The 25954-nt window shown below is 37.4% G+C and overlaps 1 protein-coding gene across 12 annotated transcripts in view; it reads left to right on the top strand.

Annotated features, from left to right (window-relative positions):
* The first annotated feature begins 6234 nt into the window (after positions 1 to 6234).
* Positions 6235 to 25954, top strand: part of LOC102026408 (small integral membrane protein 8) — a 119341-nt gene continuing 99621 nt past the window's right edge. For 2 of the 12 annotated variants that reach the window (XM_013510845.1, XM_013510846.1), the window contains exon 1: positions 25145 to 25567. In XM_013510845.1, the coding sequence (XP_013366299.1) occupies positions 25420 to 25567 (148 nt within the window). In that variant the 5' untranslated portion in view covers positions 25145 to 25419. The other 10 variants (XM_013510858.1, XM_013510852.1, XM_013510847.1 and 7 more) reach the window with 10 other exon arrangements.

A 25954-nucleotide genomic window follows, 5' to 3' on the forward strand; every position in this document is an offset into this window, starting at 1 on the left:
GGTACAAAGTCCCTATAATGAAAGTGACCATTATATATATTTAAATGTACTGATAAACAATTAATTTAAAAAATGCTCTTCCAGACAAATTAAAGCCTATTACACACAGCCTTGCACCATGCCATTATGCCAGAGGAAATCTTTTTTCATTCACACAAATTTGCTTGGAGTTCTCATAGTTATTTGAGCACCCATTATTAAATATGAACAGTGAATTATCCACAGTTATTTTCTGGATATGCACATGTTTGTATCTATGGAATAGATGGTGATTGCTTGGCTATAAAAATATTACTGAAAACCCCGTGTACTTCGCAGCTATGTTACAGAGTGCACTGTTTGACTGCTGAATGAGAAATTACTTTTGTCAGGGTATTTGCAAGATTTATTTTGTTTTTGAACATACTGCAGAGGAGACTAACTCTGCTTTCAGTGACTGTCCACTCTGTATAAAAATTACAGATAATCAGTTATACCTGAAGTAAGGTCCTTTATATTCTCCCCACGCAATTTGGTTTTTGATTGTCACTTTCTTATTAATTGTGTATCGGCATATATTCTTGAAAAAATCACGTGTTTTGATCACTGAAAAGTAAACAAAAAAGTGACACCCAAAAGTCTATACCTAAATGAAAACAATCTTATAAGAACCATCTGTTTTTCCTCACAGAAAGACAAATATATTATGACTAATCTGTAATGGTTATTGTAAAGCATCCGTTTAGTTAGGCTGAACTACATGTACAGAATGTCCTCCTTCTATGTTTCTGATGAAAGAGTGTGATAGGGAGACACCCATTCCTTTGTATTCACTGGTTCTGTATCTGAGAAGCCAACCAATTTTGTCTTAAAAATATGCTGAAAATGTTTTGTCTGTACTAAACATGTACAGATTTTTTCTTGTCATTATCCTGTAAACAAGTTATAAAAACTACTTATACTCCATTGGCTATTGTAGGTAATCTGGAAATGACTTAAAGTAGAATAGATGAGGGAAGATGTATGCAGGTTACATGTAAGTACTTTATCATTTCACGTAAGGGACTGGAGCACTGCAGGTTTTGCAAGCGGTCATGTAACCAAGGGAAGGCTGCATTCGCCTTTTCCACCTCCCCTCACAAAAATCACCAGAAAAATCTGCTGATCAAGCAAAGTTTACATGGTCTTATTAGTGTCTCTAAAAGTGGAAATTGGAGAAGAGTACAGGGGTGGGATTTATAAGGCTTAAGGCAGGCCTTTCAAAGTAGGGATATAAGTGGAAGTGGGTGAAGATCATGACATAACATTTTAGGACTGTTGGACACAGTGAGGTTACAGTCTGGACAGGAGTTTTATGAGGAGCAAACTGTTCTCCTGATAAATGAGTTGTTTAAATAAGCAAACTGTTTACTTATAAAATTAGTTTGTAAAATTTTCATGATGCAAACAGTAAAGTACAATCATATCTTCCTTGGCATGAATTTCGTGTAGAAATAAAAACAGTAACATTGACACTGGTAGTCTCAGCCCCATCAGTTAAATGTATGTTGATTCAGGTAATTTCCATTCCCACTATAATGGAGAACGATGCAGATATTGTTTGTTTAATGACCAACCTATTTAATAACTATTTGGATTTATGACCGACACATGCCTTTCAAACTTTCAACCTGTTGCTCAGACTTAGGACCCATTTTTTACTTTTGTACAGCCTATACATTGTGTTTATAGAGACTCAGTGTCCTTTTTTTTTTGGTATGATATGCTTTATTTTTCAGTAATGTAATTTTTGCTTATTGTACTGTACAGTATAGTACTGTAATTTTATGCTATGGTATACATTACAGTATTGTATGTAAGAGTTAAACAAAGAAAAGCAAAATCATCAAGTTGGACTTTCTTTTGACCATAACTTTGTTCTGAATATTGTAATGTACATATTACATACATTTCCTCAGTTAACGACCAATTCATTTAATGATCTAGTCACAAGAATGTAGCAATTGCCCCTTCCTCTCTCTGCTTCCCAGCACCAAGAGGTGGGTAGCTTTGCTTCACTATGTGCTTCCTGCCATGATCTTCTGCCTGGCCACAGACTCAGAAGCAATGGATCCAGCCAACAATGGACAGAAACTTCTGAAAATTTAATCTAAAATATAACTTTCCTCCTAAAAGTTGTTTATCACAGGTATTTTGTTATAGTAACAGAAAGTTGACTAGTGCATAAACGGAGGACATGGACAGTGAATGAGAAGAGGCATGAAGGGTTCTGAGACACTGATGCTGTGCCACCTGCTTTGGTGGATGTTGGTACCTGAACATGTTTCCTTCCTTTGTGAAAATTCATCAAGCTATACATTTAGGATTTGTATACTTTTCTGCTTATATGTCATACTTCAGCTAAACAAGTTTCCTTTAAAAACTATAGGTGGACAAGATAAAGGCCTACATTCTAGCACTATTTTTTATCTTAAATAATTGTTACTTAAAAATAAATGCACCAAGAATATCAAAGAAAATATCAAAGTAAACAAAAGGAAAAGATCCCTCACAATTACATAATTCTGTCATCTTCTTTTGTTTTGATTCTCTTGTTTTCCATTATAAGATACCTGTGCCACTCTGCCTTATTTCATCAGGTGTTCAGGCGCTAACGATACAGCTTTTTTCTTTTCTTTTCTTTTCTTTTCTTTTCTTTTCTTTTCTTTTCTTTCCTTTTCTTTTTTTCTTTTTAAAAGCTTGTTTATCAAGCCCCTACTTCCTTTTGGAAGAAACCATACAAATTATGATGTTCATGAGATAGTGGTGAAAGAGAAGCAGGGCATTTCCAGTGGCTTGGAGGGGGTGGTAGAAGTTTGGCGATCTGAAACAGAGTAACTTATCTTGTTTAGATTAGAAATCCAACCTAAGATTATCTTGGGAGATTGTCCTCCTGTGTATGTTCCAGCCTTTTTGCTGTAAATTTTTCTCAGGTACAAGTGTTTTGCCAGCAATGTTATTTCTTTAACATCTAAACAAAATAAGATTCTCCAAAGTTTAAAAAAAGTGTACAGTTTTATATCATTTATATAACATGTGTGTAGAGAGGTTCCAACATCATACAAGGTATAAATTTTTAACAACGGCAGTCACTAATCAAGAAAAGCACTTAGGCTAACATTAGATTACCTTAATTTAGTACAAAAGCACTTAGCTTGTCATCAAATTATTTTACCTTGGCATATTCACAGCTTTGATGTGAATAAAATACACTTACTATAATTTATAAACAACTTTACCCCGTATGCCATCTGTCACATAATTTGTAAATGACTTGAGGAAGGTAGCACATCTTTTAAAATGAAAAAAGGCCCTAGATAAGAAAATGGACAAAATAGAAAATAATCAAAGAATAGCCTTACTTGTTTCAACATGCAACTTTTCAGTTTTACATCAGGCGTAATAGAATACTCTGATAGGAGGATAATTATTATATATTATATTTATTATATAATTTTATGCATCTCATTAACTCAATTATTTGCTTTATGCCCTAAAAGAACACAATTAGAATAGATCTTACAATCTTCCTAAAATTTCTGAATTTTTTAGAATTTTGAGAAACATTCTCAGGATGAATGTCATTAAACATAAATAAAATTGTCCCACTCAATTGTCTTTCCACTGATCATGATCCATGAAGATTTATGATTCATAGCATTTATACTTAAATTTCTACTGTTACAAATGAGTCCTTCATCTGTTTTGCAGGAGGCTTCAATGGGGCAAAATTTAAATTTTCAGACTTTTCTTACAATGAGTTAAAATATTACCCATTCCTCTCCTCAAGGTAGAAACTATTTAATAGAAAGCAATAGTGTCTTATTTGGCAAAGGGAAAAGAAAAGAAGCTGCTCTATCATGTTGGTCAGTGTTTCTCAACGTGAAGTTTGAGGGATAGAAACACCCAGCATTACCTGAGAACGTGATAAAAATGAAAATTCTCAGGCCCTGCCCAAAACCTACAGAGTCAGAGACTCCGGAAATGGGATATCTCCACGGGGCTTATTGGAGCATACAGTTCAAGCACTTTTCCAGCCTCTTTTGCATCATCAATTATTTGTTAATATCATCTTAGCTATGCTTGGCCAACCCCAGAATGAGAACATGAAGATACAGACCAGTAAAGGTAGGGACACAAGGGAGGGGTGAAGAATCGGGACTACTTTCATAAACTACTGCAACATGATTAATTTTTACAATTCTCAACTAATAATTCATTCAAGAGAGTCAGATATCCTTGGCTCGCATTCATTATATCATCTCTTTTGGCTCAGATTTCTAATAGTTTTTAAAAAGTATATTACCTTTTTTTTATTCTGCCTTTGACAAATACCAACAAGGGATGATTTTTATTAAATCTAAACAAACTAATCTTGCTTGAAAAAAGATCAGAGATCTTTGAGAAGAGATTCCAGACTACTAGAGTCATCCCCAGAGCATACTTTGGGAACCAATGAAAATAGTTTGATAAATTTGAATGTGTTTTTACAAAGATGAACCTGTGCTTTATGCAATCCCATTAAATATAAAATCTGTCAAATATATTAAACATTGATGGTGCTGTTCAAAATGAAGATTATAGAAGCATACAGACAGGTATCACTCTTCAAAATAATTCTTTGGCAGCATCATAAAATACATATTTATATTGTATTCACATTCCTGAAACTGATAAGGCCTGTTGGCTTTTTCTCTGTTGTCTTTACCTATAGTTTATGCTCTTTTTCTTATAGGTTCTTATATTTTATTCATTTTTTTTTCATATAATCACTTTGGACTGATCACAACAGCAAAGGTACTTTTGTTTCCACACTGGTATTTGGCAAGGTACAGATTAGTAAAGAGAGCCTTAAGGGATAAAGTTTAGGTTTGTTCACGATTAAACACAATATTTTGTAGCCCTGAAATTGCTCTTAGCTTTGGGGCAAATAGCTTTTTCATGGAAATTTAACTTATTTTGTTTGAAGATTGCCTAGCAGAACCAGATGTAAATGAACTTTTAAAAATTAAACCTCCAATCAGTCGGGCATGGTGTCGCATGCTTGTAATCTCAGCTCCTAAAGAGGTGGAGGCAGGAGGATCCTGAACTGGAGACTAGCTTGAGCATTTTGTGTACACTGTCTGAAAAAAATGGGGGTGAGACGGTGAAGGGAACTGGGTAGGTAGGATGTAGTTGAAGGCCCCAGGTTCAATCCCCAGTAACACACATGCACACACACACACACACACACACACACACACACACAATTAAAGCTCAAATCAAACATAAATTTAATTTTACTTGAAAGAACATGTTTTAAATTAAAAACCCATTTGTCAAAGTTTCGCATAAATTCATGCCAAACACTGGATATCTGCTATTGTATTTTGTTCCAATGTAACTTGTATCCCAGCAGGAGCTGGGGATTTAGCTTAGCGGCAAAGCACCTGCCTGGCAAGTGCAAGGTCGTGAGTTCGGTTCCCGGTACCAGAGAAAAACCAAAAAAAAAAACTTGTATCCCAGCAAACAACAATGTGCAAGCCAGCATCCATACCTACTGCTGTCTCAGCCACAGCTTCATACATATTGTGCCTTAGAATCTCAAGGCCCTATCAGAATGGCAGAGGATTCACTGTACACTTACATTACCCTGCCTCTAAAGTAAGGGTGGAGCCGAGTGTAGTGGCACATGCCTGTAATCCCAGCACTCGCGAGGCTCAGCAGGAGGATGGTTGCGCATTCGAGGTCAGCCTGGGCTGCAAAGTGAGCTCAAGGTCAGCCTGAACTTCAGAGCGAGACCCTGTCTCAACAAGACAAGAAAGAAAGAAAGAAAGAAAGAAAGAAAGAAAGAAAGAAAGAAAGAAAGAAAGAAAGAAAGAAAGGAAAAGAAAGAAAAAGTGACGGAGGAGTCTGGACCTAAGCCTTCCTTTCCAGATCAGAACGTTTTCCAATTCCTTTAAAATAAATATTTATCTCTTGGAGATGTCTCTTTTTATTTTCACAAAACAGACACGCAAAACTGAAAGGTTATTTGCATCTGGGAGGCTGAAAACAAAAGGTCAAAAGGAAAAGAAAGCAAAAACATCCCTAGCACGCTACAGCCCACAGAAGCCCAGGGCCCAAGACCAAGCTGCAGAGTCTGAGGAGAGCGCTGGTCGGTAGGGGCCGCCCCGCTCCCCTGCGCTGCGGCCTCCAGACTGTGGGCGGCGCTGTGGCGAACGAACTCCGACTCGGGCGCGCTCGGCCGCTCTCTCCCTCGGCGGCGGCGAGGCGGAGCGCTAGAGAGCGCAGTGAGGAGGTAAGCCCGGGAGGTGAGCGGCGCCGGTAGGTCTCAGGGGGCGGGGACCCAGCCTGGAGCGGGCAGGGCGGTTTCCTGGCCTTCCTCACTGCCCGGTGCCGCCGACTCCGGGGCGCTGGGCCCGAACGTGCCCCTCCCGGGCCTCGGACCCCGCGCTGCGCGTCGCGGGGAACCCTGGCCCCCAGAGCCACTTCCGGCGCCCGGAGCCCGCCGTTCCGTCGTTTCCCACACGCTTGGGGGGATACGGTTCTCTCATGCTCACGAGATGCCCCTTTCCTTTCGCCACTGCACCGACAGTGAATGCTTTTTCAGTCCTGTCGCCTTCACGTCAGGAACTAAATTGACTGCAGTTTCTCCTGAGGCGTCAAGTGCGCCCCGCCGTGAGTAGGTGCTCAGTGATGCGCGCAGCGCAGGTACCGCGGCGACGAGGGCACGCCAGCTCCTGCAGGCCTCGGCCCTGGGCCGCTGCCCGCACAACCTTTTCCCTGTTTTCAGCTACATTACATTCAGGAGATGCCAAGATACGTTTAAAAATTATATTTTACATTAAAAACAGTAGGACCAGCGTTTTAAACGTAGGCGTTTACAAATGTCATGTTTCTCAAATCTTGTAATAATTTATAAACACAAAGACCTGCTTTCAGTTGAGGAGTATGGTTGGATGAGGTGGTGGAATCGTGAGCTGGAAGTCGGGAGACCTGGCTTATGCCACTCTTCTGGCAGAGACACAGTCCCTGAGTCTAGATGGGTTTAAAGGAGGGGAAAGGCTGGGACTGGGTAGTGAAGGGAACAGTAATCACCATTTTCTGAACATCCACCCTTTATCTTATTTAATCTGCATGTAAGTGCAATAGATAGTATTACCCCTTTTATAAAGGTTGTAACAGAATAATAAATAACACAATTTACAAGAAACAAGGTTGGGATTTGAGGCTGTGCTGGATTCCCTTGAGCCATAAAGTCCTGTAATTCTATCCCAAACCTGTTCGTCTTAATTTAAATTATTTTAAGGTATTCTGTTCCAGACTTCAAGTATTGGTAGTCTGTTATGTGAAACTAAAGTGATAGGTGTATTTAAGTGCTCCTTAAAATATTTTGCCCATTTTATAATTTCCTGAGTCTTTTGAAGGGATTTGATTATGGATACATTTTTTATTTGTTAACATTCTGTGATTTCTGATCGTTTTGTTTTGACTTGTCTCCTATTTTTAAAATGTATATTTAAAAATGGAATTTTTCCCCTCCAAAGTATTTCTTACACTATCTTTATCTTGATCTAATTTTCATGTACAGTATTACCAGTATATGCCAGTTTTATGCTAGTGAATTATTTAATGTCAGTTACTATATACTTTCCGGGTCACCCTACCCCCTGCTAGCAAGAATTTTACTTAAGTAAAGGAAATCATTCTAAAACTATCTGGTACAGCTTCTTATATGGGTGATAGTAATTTTGGAGGTATGAGGGGGCAGTCTCATGCTTTAAGATATTAAATACAGGGAGTAGTGTAAAGGGACACAACTTTGCTTCTTTTTCCCATTGCATATTTTCTTCACAGAAAGGTGGACAGTAGAAAAAGGTAAAGACTCTTTTACCAGAGAAGGGCATATGGAATAAATGTAGCTTAACATGAATCTTTTTCATAGACAAGTATGAAAAATTCTACTTTCTCTATATATACTAATAACATAAAAACATATATATACACACATGTGAAAAATAGGTCCTTAATTATTAGTAAACAAGAAGCAGTCCATGGAAAAATGAAGAAATAATAATAAGGGCACCTGGACAGGTCAGGAGTACCCAATTTATTATTTTGCAAGTGGGTCTGCACATAAATTAATGATCAAACTATATAGGAGCAGTGCAGTGCCATGTTCTCACCATCCCTGCTAACCTGTGTGTATGTATCTTCCTGTGATTCTCTTTTAGCACAATGAAGGAGGTTTTAAAATCCATTTTAAACATCTTTGAAGTGCATATAACTAGAAATGGATCAATGTTATGTGCAAAGAAATAAATGCTACCTGGTGCAGTGGGGGGAAAGTTGGAGAAGGTGACAAAAGTCAAATGACTTTTTCCTTTTCTCATGATTAAGAACCTGATTTACAGAGTATATAGGTGTGTGTGTGTGTGTGTGTGTGTGTTTATATAACAACATTTTAGAGGAGAGTAAAATTTCATATTTGCAGTTCTAATGGAACTGTCCTTGATGTGAACTGTTTTTGTCTTAGATGTAGTTCATTGGGATGTAATGTCAAAATAAGTTACTGCTCTTTGAACTTCTGGTTGTGCAGCTTTTAATAATAGAACTTAAATTAGTTCTACACTTGAAAATAGTCATTTAGCTTTTACTAGTAGATGAAAAGCTTACTTGTTGAAATAAAGATTTGTTTTCCCAAAAGTACTGATGATTTACACATCTTTGAAGAAACAAAGTTTTTTATTTTACATTCTTATTTAACTAGCACTTATTAAATTTCTTTTTTTTTTTAATTTTAAAAATAAAAGGAGGAAAACATTAACGGACAGACAACATTTTACAACATAGCCAAAGAACAGTACAGACAATACAGAGTTACAAACAAAGTGGTAGGGAATTAACTATGGTTGTTGTATTACATATTGATATCTTCAAAGTGTCTTCTCATGAAAACAGATATAGAAATGCAATAATGATCAAGCAAAGACTCACTGACAGTTTCTTTCACTTATTAAATTTCTACTCCATTTACACATGTATCACTCTGTGGTCCAGGCATATGAATAAATACACAAGAACCATTTCTTATGTGAAAACATTTTTTGTTGTTGTTTTTATTTATTATAATTGTATATAACACCCTTTTTGGCTTGAGCAATTATTTTTTATTGAAAAGTATACATAGTTACTAAAGATTCCTCATTTGATAGATGTATAAATATGCAGTTTGGGGAGAACTATTATAACACTTTCGGTGCTTAACTCATAAAAGGAGAAGTGTCAATAAAACTGAACTGTCTTATACCACTTTTAATAAAATTTTACTTTTATGCTTTCCGGAAAGCATCGCAAATAATGGAAATTGTGATGTATTAAACCTTGAAAATATACTTTTGGGTTTGCAGTGTGAGTACCCTTTAATTATCATTTCTAGCCCCATTTAACATAAACAGTACATTATTAAGATGAATGTAGACTTTTAGAAGCTCAGTGTAAATACCACCTTCAGTGCTTATTTCTTTGATTGATTACAGGGGAAATGTAGGATTCCTAAGGAAAAACGAAAAAGGATTTTGCAGCTAAATATAGGTTATTACAGTTCAAGTTACAATTAGTTTTTTTGTAGACATACTGTATTTTTTTATAACATGAATCTCTTCACAGTTGACATCACTGCATCCCTTTAATTTTGAAATACAGGTTGAGCATTCCTAATCTGAAAATGCGAAATTCAAAATATTCCAAAACCTGAAACTTTTTGAGTGCCAGCATGATGCAACAAGTAGAAAATTCCACACTTGACCTCATGTGACAGTTTACAGTTAAGATACAAGTATACAACAGGCAGTTTATTCAGTGTCTCCGAGGGAGGAAGGACCCACCAAGTCACCTTTAGCTGCAAAATATCTTTTCTGCACATGCCCAGATTCTCCCACAGAAGCACACCCTCAAAGAGTAATCGGATGGCATGTGTGAAGGCCCAGCATGTCAAGGTCAGGTTCCTCAAGATGCCCCACATGCGGCCACTGCCTGTGGACGTCCCTCACTGATTTTTTGCTTATTCTTTTCTCTGTGGTATAAAGATATTGCTGAAAATGTCAAACAGAGCTACAGATGTCCATGTGGGCAGCAGAGATAGGAAAAAGAGAAAACACCTATGTTTATCTATAGCACAGAAAGTCAAGCTGTTAGAAAAGCTGGACAGTGGTATAAGTGTGAAACGACTTACTGAAGAGTATGGTGTTGGAATGACCACCATATATGACCTGAAGAAACAGAAGGATAAACTGTTGAAGTTTTATGCTGAAGGTGATGAACCAAAGTTAATGAAAAATAGGAAAACACTGCATAAAGCTAAAAATGAAGATCTTGATCATGTATTGAAAGAGTGGATCTGTTAGCATTGCAGTGACCACATGCCACAAAATGGTATGCTGATCATGAAACAAGCAAAGATCTATCATGATGAATTGAAAATTGAAGTATTTTCAATTCATGATGAATTGAAAATTGAAGTATACTGGAGTATTCAATAGGCTGGCTACAAAAATTTAAGAAAAGACATGGCATTAAATTTTTAAAGATTCATGATAGTAGAGCATCTGTTGATCACAAAGCAACAGAGAAATTCATTGAAAAAATGGATACTGAAAAAGTTTTTAATACCAAGAATCAGGCTCCAGTTGTTCATTCATTGGCCAGTAGTGAAATAGCCAAAATAATTGTGAATCAAGCTGAACGAGGTAATAGTCATTATGAGGATGATGTCAGCACTGTAGAAAAAGTGCCAATTGATGACAAAAAAAGTGAAATTGTGTGATGAGCTTATTGAAGGATTTCAGCAGCAGGCATTCATAATGGAACAAGAAGTCATGTCACTTTATAAAATCAAAGAGAGACTTCTAAGACAAAAACTGTTGCTAATAAGGAAGATGACACTGGAGGAAACATACAAAAAAGACACTCAGCAAAATGTTTCCTCATCCCTTGAGGACCCACTTCCTGTTTCTTCTCACGTAATACAGTAAAAGAAAATAGTGTACAGTGGCCATTTAAATACAACACTACAGGTGTTAATGGAAAACTGCTGCTGTCTAACAGCTGATACAGGAATTGTGGAGATGCTGTTCTGCTACCTGCTCACCCTGAACACATTATTCTTTTTCTTGTATTAATGGTATGTCATATTTTTTACTAACTGCATACATGTGTGAGAAAGTGATTCCTTACTGGAGAATTCTGAATCAAGAATGATGGTGATGCCAGACAAAAATGTTGTGTAAAATTAGCTTCAGGCTTATGTGTATTAGGTATGTGTGAAACATTAATGAATTTCGTGTTTAGACTTGGGTCCTTTTCCCCTAGATATCTTAAATTATATATATATAAAAATATTCCAAAATACAAATAAAATTGAAATACTTCTAGTTCCAATCATTTCAAGTAAGGAATACCCAACTTTAATGAAATTTTATCCCTAAATTTCTGGCACATTTTCATTCACATAAAGTATACACGATAAACTGCTCTGAGAACATTTCTGTCCTGTATAATTTGTGCTCTATGTAATGTGCTTCTCTCATTACCCTGTTTTTCTTCCTTCTGAATACCTTTGACCCATTTTCTACAGGATAGTTTTGTTATAATTATATGCAGCTCTTTTCCAATGATGAAGGGAAAATGTGTTTCTTCCTGGTTAGAATAACTTTAACCTTCCTATATTTGCTTTATTTCAGGCCTTCCTTATAGTTTTAGCTAATGCCTCGATAGGGGTACACTGAGGCTGTGATTCAGTCCTAACAAAATGGATATTTGTTAACTCTTACCTAATATTTCTTATAGATATGGTCTGTTAACAGACTAAAAGGCAGCTTCCACTTTGGTTGCTTCATTTTGCATTTTCTCTTTCCCCACTTTCTAACTCAAATAAAATTTTAATACAAAGGGAAACATCACTCACACCTAACTTTGGCACCCAGTAACTGACATTTGTTACTTAAATTCTAAATACATTTGTGTACACCATCCTGTCATAGTTAAATGGGGAAAAAAGAAACACCAGCAGTTTTTACTAGGGAAAAAAGAAAAGATAGTGGAAGCAAGGGATTACTGCCACAAGGTAGGAGAAACAGAAAAGGCATTTAACATCACTATCCCTACATGATCTACATTTTTGAAAGCTTAAGTCATGGGATAGTTAACTGTGGTGTAAACTTGAATAAGAAATGCTTATTGGCTTGGTATAGCACAGTTCTGACTCTTTCTGGGTGATGGAGACTTACTAAAGAGGAAAGACCCACACTGGGTGTGGGTAGCACTAACCAATAGGCTGGTATGCTGGATGGAATGAAAAGTGAATGTCTCACTTCTGCTTCTTCAGAGGATCTCCAGTCTTGACCGTCACGTTTGGATGTCCGTTTCCAGGCCTCCAGGGCACACTCTTCAGTTTCCTCATATTGTATTACACAGGACTCTGCAGTGAGCTCCAAGTCTTCAACCTCCGACTGGATCCTCCAGCTCTCCAGCACATAAGTGGCCCTTTTACGTTCTTCCACACCTAACTCTGCAGGCAGCCATTGTAAGCCAGTGTTAAAATCCATGTGTGTCTGTGTGTTATATTTATTTTTTTATATCGAATCTTCCTCTAGTGAACCCTACCTGATAGAAGCCAAGGGTGAAGAAAAAGTTTAAAAAGGTTGTGAGCCTAAAACAGAAGTGAATGTGAGATTTTCTTTGTAGCAATTTTGTGTGTTATCAAGAGGTATGTGTGAGAAATGGACATAAAAATGTACCGTTCGTGCTACAGAAAGCATTGGATTTTTGTCAACTTTGGCCATGATAAGTTTCAAACAAGTATAGGCTGACTGAACAAATAACAGCATGTTATGATATTATTTCAGAAGTTGCCTGTAGTAAAGACAGTATGTTCTTAAAAATTTCTAACGTGTATACAAGAGAAATTTTAAAAAGCAATTGCTGATTACAGCTTGAATGTAGTTTAAATGCTGATGGGATAGGTATACTGTACCAATTACCTCATCATGTGCTGCAGAGGTGGACTTGCAAAGAAAGTAGATGGATGGTTGGTTCTATTCTGCTGTGATGCATTTTGGTCCATTCATCACTGGCGAGTCAGCTAACCCCCAGTGCTTCAAAGTGTTCGTTTCCTTGTGAGATTACCGACCAACCCAGCACACATGTCTAAATAATGATGGATTTATTAATGAAAGGTGCAAAATGAAGTGTCATCTTTCTGATAAGACAGTTGCTTTACCCACAGCATGTTCCCACATTTGGATCATGTATGTGTTGAATTTCTCCAGTTAGATTGCAGTCATTCTGCAATCTTCAGATCAGGGTATATAATTCACACAGGGAATGTTCACTACTGAAACCAGTTGCAGGAACTACTTCCTAAATGAAGGAGAGAAAAGCAAACAAGGTCCCTGTGAAGCAAGCTCCTGATGTGATTTGAGACACAGTGGTCTATAAAATCATCTACAGTAGTGAAATCTTGGCAGACAGCAAGCATAATTCCTGTGGAATTCTGTGAGGTACAGCTGGAAAAGGGCTGCAACTCAAGGTGGTATTTGAACCAATTTAGCATTCAATTGTTACTGTCACTGGTGTCCCAAACCAGTTCAATTTGAGGACGTGGCTGCAGGTAGCAATTTATTTTCCAAGAGTTAGTGTATCCTGAAATGGCTACAGGTGTACTCACAGATGTGAAATTGGAACCAGAAAGCCATGGTGGTGATGATGAAGACAATGGCAATGATAACCATAACATGCATGGGGCACAAGTGGTCGAACAGACAACAGCAAACATCTCTCAAAGCCTTTCCAACTCTAGAAAGTAGAAACTCCCTTCCCTTTCAGGCAGGTGTTCCTTATGAGGTACCCAAGTAAATAGCGTAGCTGTGATCAGTGCAACACAGTGTTTTGAAAAGCTGAGTTCTTAATTTTCTTCATAACTCTAAAGTTACAAAAATAGCTACTTTGAAAGTCTGTTAAATGGAAGACTTGGTGAAAAAAAACAGACTTGGTGAATAAAGCATATTTGTACAAACAAAGCATCACGTTTAATGAATGTTTGACTCATTTCATAATATTTATTGTACAGAAAGTTGCAATATTTCCCCAAGGAGTTTTATTACATTATTAGTTTTAGGCTTTGGATGATTTGTTTTCCCTCCTCCCAGCATCCATCTCCAACCAGGATAGAGGCAGGAATGCTACTTGGAAGAGTATTGTCAAATTGTTGATAATCCAATTAGGAGAAAGAAGACAAAGACACATTGGATTTAATAAGTTAGGTTTAGAATAACTAAGAAAAAATAATTTTAGGTTAAGGAAATAGCAGAACTTGTCCTTCCTAGAAAGTTGCTGATAAGCAAAGGAGCGAGCTGAGTAGAAATACTTGCTTCTTCTTGGGATGGTAAGTGCTTGGTTGACCAGTTAGAGAAGGACGAGGGAAAAGTGGGATAGGGATAAAGCTATAGAAGCAGATACTAAGCAGAGGAGTGGTAAAACTTGCCTTGGGGTTCTGTAGAAGAGCTGTTAGAAACTGAGGAAAAATAAAAATGGCAGGAAATAAAGGAGCGGATTGCCCACAGGCCTCTTTTACCCGTAGCTCTTTCTTTGTATAACAGGTTATAATGTAATTCAGACCAATAAACCATTCTCTGGACTTCTGCCTGTCTCACTGGTTTAAGAGATGAAAAATAAAACAACAATTTTACCAAACAAAAAGTACCACTTACAAAGTATGCATTATACAAAATAAAAATTGACAGTCACTTAGGGTGCATGTCTAGAATTTAAAAGCAGAATGAGTGTAGGAATGATTTTTGTAAAAGTTTATCAAAGAAGCAATTATGAAAGAAATACATTGTTTTATTTTTAGGTACTAAATCATCATTAGTCAAGATGTCTTCAGCACCTGAGCCTCCAACAGTTAAACAAGAACCACCCAAAGAAAAAGACTTTCGAAACCCAGGACTGAGAGGGATGCGCACAACGACTTTATTTCGAGCTATAAATCCAGAGCTCTTCATTAAACCTGTAAGAATTATATCCAGGATAAGACTTTATATTTAATCAGGCTACTAGAATTCTTATTTCCCAGCAGCATTTGATTTTATCATAGATATTTTCTGTTGACCGCTTTGTGAATAAAACCAAATCCAGGGAAATTTTTAAATGCTGTTTCACATATAAGTACACAGGAACTATTTGGAAGGATTTTGGGAATTATGATGGAAAATGGTTGTATTATAATAGAGCAACTTCTCTAACATACTAGTTTAACTTGCATTAATTTGAAGGCAATTTTTATTATGTGGTCAAGTACTACTATGTAAAAATAAGGCCTTCCATTGAAATGAAGAAACCAAAACAACAGTCTGATAATTTTAGCAACTACAGTGCCAGCCTTTACTAGCTGTCATTATCTGTCTAATAATTGTGGACATTTATGAAAAATTCCAAAACATAGATTCATATACTGCTATAGAGCTAGCTAATCATTTAGATTCTTGTTACAAATTAGTGACTATATTTGATTTTTTTTTTTTTTTTTTGATACCAGGAATCAAACTCAGGACCTTGTGTTTACAGGCAGGTGCTTGTGCTGCTGAGCTATATCCCCAATCCTTCATTTGATTTCATTTTATGAATTAGTGACTATATTTTTCAATAAATGTAAGAGAAATCAAATTATTAAATATTTGAGTATATTGACATCAGAATTTTAATAACATAGTTGCTAGTGTAAACTATTTTAAAGTAGGTCAGTATGAATCATCAAACCAAGGGAGAGTGTTTTAAGAACTTTGAACTAATGTCTTCTTTCAAATCAAACACATTTCACAAATTGAAAATTAAACTGCCCTGAGTTCAACACTTTTCTTAGATATTCTTCCAACTAAAAAAGATTAACCCTTATTGTTTTGCAGTTAAGACTTAAAATAGTACTGTAATATCCCCCATCTACATTTTTGCTTTACTGTTTCAATTACCTACTGTCAACCATGGTTTGAAAATATGGACACTTACTTTGAAGAGAGAGACTATATTTACATAACTTTGCTTATGGTATATTGATGTGATTCTTTTATTTCATTGTTACTCTCACTGTGTCTCATATATAAATGAAATTATTATAGATGTGTGTGTATAGAAAATATACAGCTTATGCTGTGTAGGGTTTGGTACTGCCTATGATTTCAAGCATCCACTGGGGGTCTTGGAAGATATGCTCTGTGGGTAAGTTAGGGGGACTACTGTTGTATAACAGGTATGGAGAAAGAAGCAGGAAGTACTATCTATTACTACCGTGCATCACTAACCTAAAGAAAGGCCAGTTTGTGGAGTACAGAACAGGTGGAAAGTGGGAGCCGCATCACAGGTTCAGGAATCCCTATAATGGACAGAACAATTCTCTGGAAGCTTTCCTATTTTTTAACACCCCCACACACACAAAGTTCAAGACTACATCACTCTGCTTCCTAGGATCTTGGATTTCCTAGCAGTACATCAGTGTTTTTATGGCAGCTTAATGTCTATTCTAATCACTAAGTTTCTTGAGGTAATATAGTAGGTTTCAAGAAAGGAGTGTATATATGTCATTACTGCTGTGCCTAACATACCTATGTTAGGCTTTTTGACACATACCCATGTCTTGGACAGCAAAAGTAGTACGTCTGTTTTTTTTTTTTACTTCCTAATAAAATACATTAATTTGAGATTTGGGCCCAGAAAAGTTAAGCACCTTCTCCACATCACATAGATACCATTGAAGATTGAGTACCAGACCAGTGTCTGTGCCTCATTCCTCCCTGAGCAGTCACCTTGTTGAGGTTGAAGGTGTTAAATATCCAGGCTGTAGAGAGGAAAAAGGCTGAAGAGGAGATGCAAGAGCTTTCTATAGTCTGTAAGTGATTAGGAGCTGAGCTCATTGAATAAAGAACAGAATAAATGACTGAAGTATTGGCATGGGAATGCTAGTGTAATAATGATATGGCATGCCAAGAGGAAAGTGTAGTAGATATTTGAATCTCCTCCAGTTATTAGTTTAATGAGTCTTGATAATTTTTTTTCTTTGACAGAACAAACCTGTAATGGCTTTCGGGTTGATATCCCTTTCACTTTGTGTGGCTTACATTGCTTATCTACATGCAACACAAGAGAATAAAAAGGACCTCTATGAAGCTGTTGATAGTGAGGGACAAAGTTCTATGCGGAGGAAAACATCTAAATGGGATTGAACTGCTACTTACTACAGGTGGACCTTTCTTAAGAACTCTGAAATCTTCAAATGAAAGGCTTTGTGAGTGCATAGTATCATATTTCTTGTTCAATAACACATTAACAAGGAGAGAAGATAGCAATTTCAACCACATCACGTAGTAAATTTTGTCACTTTACAGCTGTAGCTGTTAAACTCATTATTTTTCCACAAAAAGAGCCTCTCTCTTTCTCTTTTATTAAATCGTTTTATGCCTGGAGGATGGAAGTCATTCTTTTGTTATTAAATTCAGTATAACAAAAGTACTCAGTGCTGTTAAATTTGCATGAGTTTTTTTTTTTTTTCAAACATTTTAAGGTAAATTGTGCCTTTGCAACTACTGTAAGAGTTTAGTGTTATTTGCAAAGAAATATGTATTTTCTACCTGGCATTAAAAACCTGTGTTTGTAAAGAAAGGGAAATGATAATTTTAAAGCTCGAGTCAATATTAAGATATGAGAAATGAAAACTTCATTGGCTGTAACAGTTCTTATATAGCTTATCGCCGCAGAGAGTTCAGGCAGTTTGGTTTCTATTTCAGCTGTTTTTGGTTCCGAATTTTAATTGAGAAAATACCCCCTCACTTACTAAAATCATGATTAAACAAGAAAATAAAAAATATTTAAGTGTACTATACTGAGGTGTGGTATTTTTGAGTACAACTAAATGTTACTTATTTTAATTTTTGTAAATGAACGTTACAAAGTGTTCTTATGGTTAAAAACTAGAACTAATCATAGATAAGAAATAAGGTCTCCTTACCGTACTGGGTTTATCTAATATAATTTAAATCTTTCTGACAGGGTTGTAGACCTGTTTCATTTCTAGGTACATGCATTTAACCCATTCAAATCACTGTAATTGACAATCGACAGTAGACAGTAAATGACAATCAACAGTAAATCTCATCTCTGAAATCTTGTTTCATTTATTATTACCAAGTGGTAATAATAGCGCAGGCAGAGCTTATCATCATAATGTTAATTACAACTTTTAGTACCTTATTGTGGTTTTGCAGGGTACATGAACATAGAATTATGTCTGATTTATAGATATTAAAGAGCTTAACTAAGTTTATATATGTGGTTCTAAATTAAATCTTTACTACTGAGCCTTAAATGTTTCTTTGCCATACCTCTCCATGTAGTATTCTACTTGTACTTTAAAATGCATTTACAGGGTTTTAAAAAAAGCCTGTTAATTTAAATATCTTTTGCCTTTGGTTTCCCTGTGTATTTTTGTTGTCGAAGATGTAGGGTTCTTTTGCTTTTACCTGTGTTAGAATTCTTTTACTAGTCAACAAAAGAAGTTGATATTCAGTGTCATGTCAAAGGAGATATTAGTTGGGTCTATCAAGAGAAACTCCAGCACACATCCTTAAGCTACTTAACATCTGTGTTTAGGAGCAAAGATGACTATAGATACAGTCAAACATGGAACTGTGAAGACCAATGTGAGGGAGAAATCACACTGAATTTTAGGAACAAGTATCTAATTATAATCTTCTCTTTAGGGTGGTCAGAGGTTGTAACACAGTTTTTATGTATGCAGAGGGTCAAAGGATTTTGAGGTATGTATGGGTGTTTTCATCTTCTCTGTTGAATGAGGGCATAACAGAAAAAGTAAAATGCTCTTTGAAATAATCATAGGATTTCAGACATTAGACTTCAACTGGTCTAGTCCTGTCTGTTTTCAATCAAAAAAACAAGCTGACATGAGAAAATGTTCAACCTCATTAGTCATTTGACAAATGCAAATTAAAACAACACTAAAGTTCCATCTCACTCCAGAAAGAATGGCTATCATCAAGAAATCAACCAATAACAAATGTTGGAGAGGCTGTGGGGAGAAAGGAACCCTACTCCACTGCTGGTGGGAGTGTAGATTGGTGAAACCACTGTGGAAATCAATTTGGAGATTCCTCACAAAACTAGGATTGGAAGTCCCATTTAACCTACCTATTCCCCTTCTGGGTATTTTCCCAGAAGAATTAAAGACATCATACCACAGCGATATATGTGTACCCATGTTTATAGCAGCACAATTTGTTATAGCTAACTCTTGGAAACAACCTAGAAGCCTATCCACTGAGGAATGGACAAAAAAAGATGTGGTATTTTTATACAATGGAGTATTACTCAGCTATTAAAAAACATAAACTGGAAGCTTTTGTAGTTAAATGGATGCAACTAGAGACAATACTCATAAGTGAAATAAATTGGCCCCACATGTGTAAGCAGCATATTGTCTCTTTGGTGTAGGAAAGTGAAAGACTAGGTAAAACTCAAAATGTACAATAGATGATAGGAAAGGGAAAGAAATTGCTCAAAGGAAGGAATGACTGGGATGAGGGAAAGGAGAAAAAAGAAAGAAGGAAAGCAAAACATAAATATATATATGAATAGCTGCAATGACTGTATTGCTGTTGTCTGATGGTGTACTGAAATGAACAGTTAATGCTCACAATTTTTTGTGTTCTGATTGACTTTGCATGCATGTGTCTGATGGTCTGAGCAAATGATTTGAAGGTAACAGTATGCAATGGAATTACAATGGTGTACTACCATCTTGTCTAGTGAAACTCTGTATTATCTCTAATGTTTTATGGAAGAATTAGTTTCTTATTCTCTTTAATGGTTTGAGCAATCTGTCATTCTTACATCTGGTAACCTGAGCAATGTAGTTGAGGATAGTGACATGCACTGTAACAACCACTGTTGATTTGTATTATTTTGTCTTGAGACCCTGTATCACTTTGAAAGTTCTTGCTTTGATTTATTTATGTTTGTGATACTGGTATGTTGCTACTGTTGTATTTGTTTGTTTGTTTCTCATATACTACTCTCTTTAAAATAAAAAAATTTAAAAAAATAGGCCAAGAATCATTCAGATTTATCCGGAATCATAGTGATTCTTATTCAGGACAGGGACCTACACTACCTTGTTCCAAAGTCTAAGAATCTTTTCACTATACTTCTTCTTATGTCCAATAATGGGTAAGCAGCCACATTAGTCCTTAAATGTAAGATATTCAGGTCTTAAGTACAGAAATAGGCTTATATTTTAAAGCAAAATAGTGTAAAGGATGTAATTGCTAACTCCCATCAAAGATCATCTCAATCTCCTGCTGATCAAAGTTAAGTTTGTTAAACATGTTAGCACTAAGGGAAAATGCCACTTTGACAGTCAGTTGTGTTTAAGAAGGGGATGGTTCTGGGAAGATATTTGCAGTCTGAGTTCAAATGGCTAAAGAAAGGTCTTTCACTGTGGGAATTGGCTTGAGTGTGGACAAAACTGACATAATAGATTAGGTCTCAAAGCAAGTCTTAGTGAGTAAATTATTGTTTGATAAAGGAAAACTTGGTTTGATAGGAGAGCTATTTGCCCACGTCACTAAGCTGTTCCATTGATAAATTGGCTTTTAAAAATTTCCTAACACAAACATTGAAGTTATTTATTGGTTTTACAGCTCTATTTTCCATAGGGTGATCAGCCTTTCTGGTTTGCCAGGCACTAAAGGTTTCTTGTGACACAGGACTTTCAATATTTTTGTTGTTGTTTTGTTTGTTTGTTTGGCCAGTACCAGAGATTGCCTTTGCACTGAGCTATGTCCCAAGCCCTTTTTATTTTTTTATTCAGAGGCAGGGTCTCTCTAAATCACAATTGCCCAGGATAGGCTCAAACTTTTGATCCTCCTGCTTCAGCCTCTCCCAGTGCTGGGATTAATAGGCTTGTGCTACCACACCTAGCTGACTTTCAGTTTTGAAACAAGGACAGTCTCAGGCAAATCAGGACCAGTTTATTACACTTCTTCTGGGCAAGAATTTCCAAGGTTAGGAAAATCTTAGATATAGATAGCCTCTATGCTCAACCCAGATAATTAACTGGGGGATACAGTGGTCTCAGTTTTGAGTAGGGATTCATCTCCTTTTAATGCCCTTCCCAGTCTCAATCGACCATCTTGAAGTTGAACGTGACACCATGATAGGTCTTCAGTCACTTATCAGTCCATATGACTTAAAATAAATGTGATGCACAAGGCCTTACAGGGTAACTTTTGTCACACAGCCCAGGGCCTGATGTAACCAGTTCCCTGTAGCTCTCAGTCCCTGTTTTGGGGCAATAAAGTTTGAAGCTGACAAAACAGCAAGCAGCAAGCAGTGGGGAATGGCCAAATGCGTGTTTATTAGAAAGAATAAAAGAAAAGAGCTCTCCAAGTGTTGGGGAGGGGTAAAAACCATAGATGTTTAAGTCCATTGGCCTTTTATACAGTTTTTGGGACCAGCGTATGTGACAGAATACAGGGATGCTTCTGGTTGCAGGTAGGCCTTTGAGGTCCAGAAAACAAGCTGCTTCATTTGCATTTTACTTCCAAGGTCTCTTTCATTTGGCTAAGGACCTGTTCTTTGTCCCTGTATTCCGTTAGGCCCTGAAGGTCAGTTAATTATTTGGGCCCTTTGGGATATTAACTCACTTAAGCCCTGACTTGTTTACCTTAGGTTCACTGTTTAGGACCTGTGCCCTATCTTCCTAATTTTCCCTGTCTGCTGGCTTCACTATGGGAGTTCTGTTGTTGAAATTAATTTCGTCAGTGGCACTGATTCATTGTAAAAAGCCATCCTGCCTAGTAAGTGCTTATATGACATCATTAGGTGGTTTTCAAAAGTTCAGGCACTTGGTGTAGTCATTTGCACAGATGTTTGTATGAGGCAGAATTTCTAAGGCTATTTCTCTAAAATTATAGGAATAAATTTGTTAACTTATTTGAAGCCAGCTACTCAGGAAACTAAGGCAGGAGGTTCACATGTTTAAGGCCAACCTCAGCAACCTACTGAGCCACTCAAAATAAAATTTTAGAAGGGGGCTGGTGATATAGCTCAGCATTCTTTGGGTTCAATCCCTAGTATCCCAAAAACAAAAAACAGGCTTAGTAATTTTGAATAGTGACTAAATGGAAGTAATTTTTCCTTTAAGATACTGTGATATTTTGCAGTTTTATTGCTGGAGCACTAAAACATCATATGCACATAACCTGAAAATAATTAAGAAACTCTTTACATTTTTGTCCACAAAATAAATTCATTCTTTAAAGTACCTATTTAAAACAAAGTATGGCTGGCTGGTTAATGCTTTCCCCATTTTCAAAGATGTCCAATCCCGCCAGGCATGGTGGCACATGCCTGTAATCCCAGCACTGGGGAGGCTGAGGCAGGAGGATCATTGAGAGTTCGAGACCAGCCTGGGCTACAAAGTGACCTCAAGGCCAGCTGAATTGCATAGTGAAACCCTGTCTCAGAAGACAAAAAAAAATCACAGATGTCCAATCCCATCTCTAGGACCAAGGAATAGTTACTTTCTATGGCAAAAGGAACTTTGCAGATGTGATCAAAGTGGAGGATTTTTGAGATGAGCAGATCATCTTGGATTATCCAGATGGGCTTGGTATATCACACAGGTCATTAGAGAAAGACAGAAGATCAGAGGAAGAGATGTCACCATGAGAAGAAAACACTGGTGAGGATGTCACCAGGAGAAGAAAACACTGGTGAGGAACACAGAGGACTTTAGAAGCTGCAAAAGTAAGGAAACACTCTCTGCTAAAGTCTCTAGAAGGAACCAGCCCTCCTGATTTTAGCTCTAAAAGACTAATGTTGGACTCTTGACTTCCAGAAATTCAAGAGAATATATTTGTGTTGTATTTAAGCTATGAAGATTTCATGACTTCATTACAGTGGCCATGGGAAACTAATACAGAAACTATCAGGAAGGCTGGCCCCAGCCACTCAGGCACCCAGGAGGCAAGCAGCAGGCACTCGGGAAGCTGTGTGGTAAAGCACCCCGGCCCTCGAGCCGGCCTCTGCTGTGGGGTTGAGAACTATCATGCCACAGAGAAGCATTGACACAGTCGGTCCACCCAGCACTGGGGGTGGAGGACTGCCCAGGGACATACATGAACCATCCCGACATGGAGAAACCTCTGGGAAAACATGCCACACATGGGTCGCTCTTGGCCCTGCCCTTGAGAACCAGAAAGGTCCGGAGTCAGCGGAGGAGCAGCTGCTGAACAAGGACTCGGAGAACACGAGAGTACAAATGACACCTGACAACTCAGAGGTTGAGCTGACTAGAGATGCGAGAGCCATTCGGGAGCTGGAAACCAGGAGGACCTTGTGCAATACCCAGGGAGACCCCCTGGAAGCCATTCTCCCCTTGACCGTACAGGCTGCACTGGAGGAGCGCGTGGAGCTCTGGAGAGGTCTGCACTGAGACTTTATGGATTGCATGTGTGCCCAATATTCAGATTCTGAAGAACCGCCTTCATGGAGAAGGTAGGTGTGTAGGTTACCTGTCTGGGACACTTGGCACCTGCTGGTGCTGAGACTGACTAGCGGGCCAAGGACTTCATCCACATGTTCCTGCTGCCTGTGTTGACGGTTGGGGAGAGGACACTAAGTGGTTGCGGGGTCCCAATGCACTGGGATGCTGGAGAGATGATTGGCATGAGACAGAGAGCCCCTCCCCCCAAAAAAGGAACACCTCTCTATGCTTTCTTAGATCACTTAAAAGAGGCATTGATAAAGCATACTTTCCTGGATCCCAGTTCAGTAGAGGGACAAATTATTCTTAAAGATAAGTTTATTACTTAGTCAGCCCCAGATAGTAGAAAAAATCTATAAAAACTGGCTTTTGCCCTAGATAGCTCACTTGAGATGATAGTAAGAATTACCTCCTCAGTATTTTATAGCTGTGATGAGGAAGAGGCCAAGGAGAGAAAACAAAGAGACCTAGAAAACGCAGCTGCCTTTGCTGCAGCACTAAAAGAACCAGACTCTAAGTCTGATTCTTGGGGCCCCAAGAAGAACTTGACGACTACATTCATCTGCTACCACTGTCAAAAGCCAGGCCACCTCAAGAGGGACTGCCCTAAGAAGCCCCCTGGGCCATCCCCTGACTGTAAAGGTTACCACTAGATGTCAGACTGCCCTCTGAAGCGAAGGCCCCAGAGCTCAGACCCCTCCTACCATCTGGTCCAACAGGAATGAAGGGGCCCAGGGCATACTCAGCCTTCTCCCTCTGGCCAGACCATCATCTCCATGGAGGAGCCCCAGGTAATCATGACTATAGAGGAAAAAGTAAACAGCCTATTGCTGGACACTGGTGCTAGTCTCTTGGTCCTTCTTTTCAATCCTGGCCTTCCTTCCAGCTGTCACACCTCAGTGAAAGAAGTCACTGATGAGGAGGTAATCTGCTATTTTTCTCAACATTCAGGCTGTAACTACTTGTTAGATCTTTCTTGCCTCTCTCTGTTTTCCTGAGAAACCACTTTGAAGATACCAACATGTATTACAGCAGTCATTGATAATTTCTTACCAATCTGTGCATAAATCTGTAATGTTTGTATTGTTTCTATACTATTTTGTAAATGGATCTGTGTTTATTACTATGTGTTTTCCAACAACAGCCATTGAGAATAGTCAGTGATTATTTAATTGATCACTCAGGTATAGCTCTATTTGTTTTCTCTAGAAACCACTTTGAAGACACCAAAGTATAGTACAACAACCATTGATAATTTCGTACTATTTTTGTCTGTAATTCACTATTATTTGTCTATTTGTTTTCCTGAGAAACTATCTTGAAGATACCAATAGGTAAAATAATAACCATTAATAACTTCCTACCACTTTGTCTGTAATTCGGTAAGTCCCCCTATTACTATGTTATCCTTCTTTTACTCTTTAAAATAAAAAAAAGTAACTATCAGGAAAATGAATGACTGCATCTGCCACCTTTGTCTAATTTCATGTTGCTTTTATGAGCAAAGCTTATGTTACCTAGCAACAGTTGCTAGGTAAGTTAACAACTTAACGCTAATATCTAAAAGGAAGCACTTGCATACAGCTCCCCAAATCCAGTGCCCATATCTTATATGAGAGAGGCTTTTAGTACCATTCTTTAATGTTAGACACAGAACTTATGGTAGATCATTTTGTCCGTACCAGCTTCTAGTATTATCCAGATGTCCTGAACCTCTTCCAGGTTAAATGTCTAGCTTCTTTTAAAACTACTTTTGCTGATCCTATGATTAGCTTAACTAAATAGTGGAAGACATCTGAAATTTAACTATGATCAGAAACTCAAATTACACAAACTTTGTTTGCTGTGCTGTTTGTAATAAAATAATTCCACCAGCTCCTTTTGGGGAAACCTTCAAAAGGATCTATGAATACAAGCCATTTAAGACACGCTTTTATACTCACAAAGATATACTGGGTAAGTGACTTCATTGTTTTCCTTTATTCTGAAGTTTAATAGCATTATATTTTATTCTTCCTGTTATATAGACTTATCAGCTTTTCCCTGTTTAAAGTTGCTTGTCCCTACAAGGGTGTCTAACGTGAAAGGATACATGTTAGAATCTAGTTATGTGCATTGGATAGAGTATATAACTTTCCAGTCTGTTTCTTTACAAGTAAATAAGAATATTAGTATGTATCTTTTAGGTACCATAAAGTTTTAATGAAATATTTGAACCTATTATAACACCTAGGACATTCGAGTAAATGTGAGTTCTTTTCACTCTTGCCTCTACTTGGGTATCTTTCAAATGTGGAAAATAGTAAATATCTCTAATATCCTAATAAACAAGTGAAAGAAACT

The sequence above is a fragment of the Chinchilla lanigera genome, unplaced genomic scaffold, assembly GCF_000276665.1.
Source record: "Chinchilla lanigera isolate Chin_1 unplaced genomic scaffold, ChiLan1.0 scaffold00010, whole genome shotgun sequence".
In the NCBI taxonomy this organism is placed as follows: Eukaryota; Metazoa; Chordata; class Mammalia; order Rodentia; family Chinchillidae; genus Chinchilla; species Chinchilla lanigera.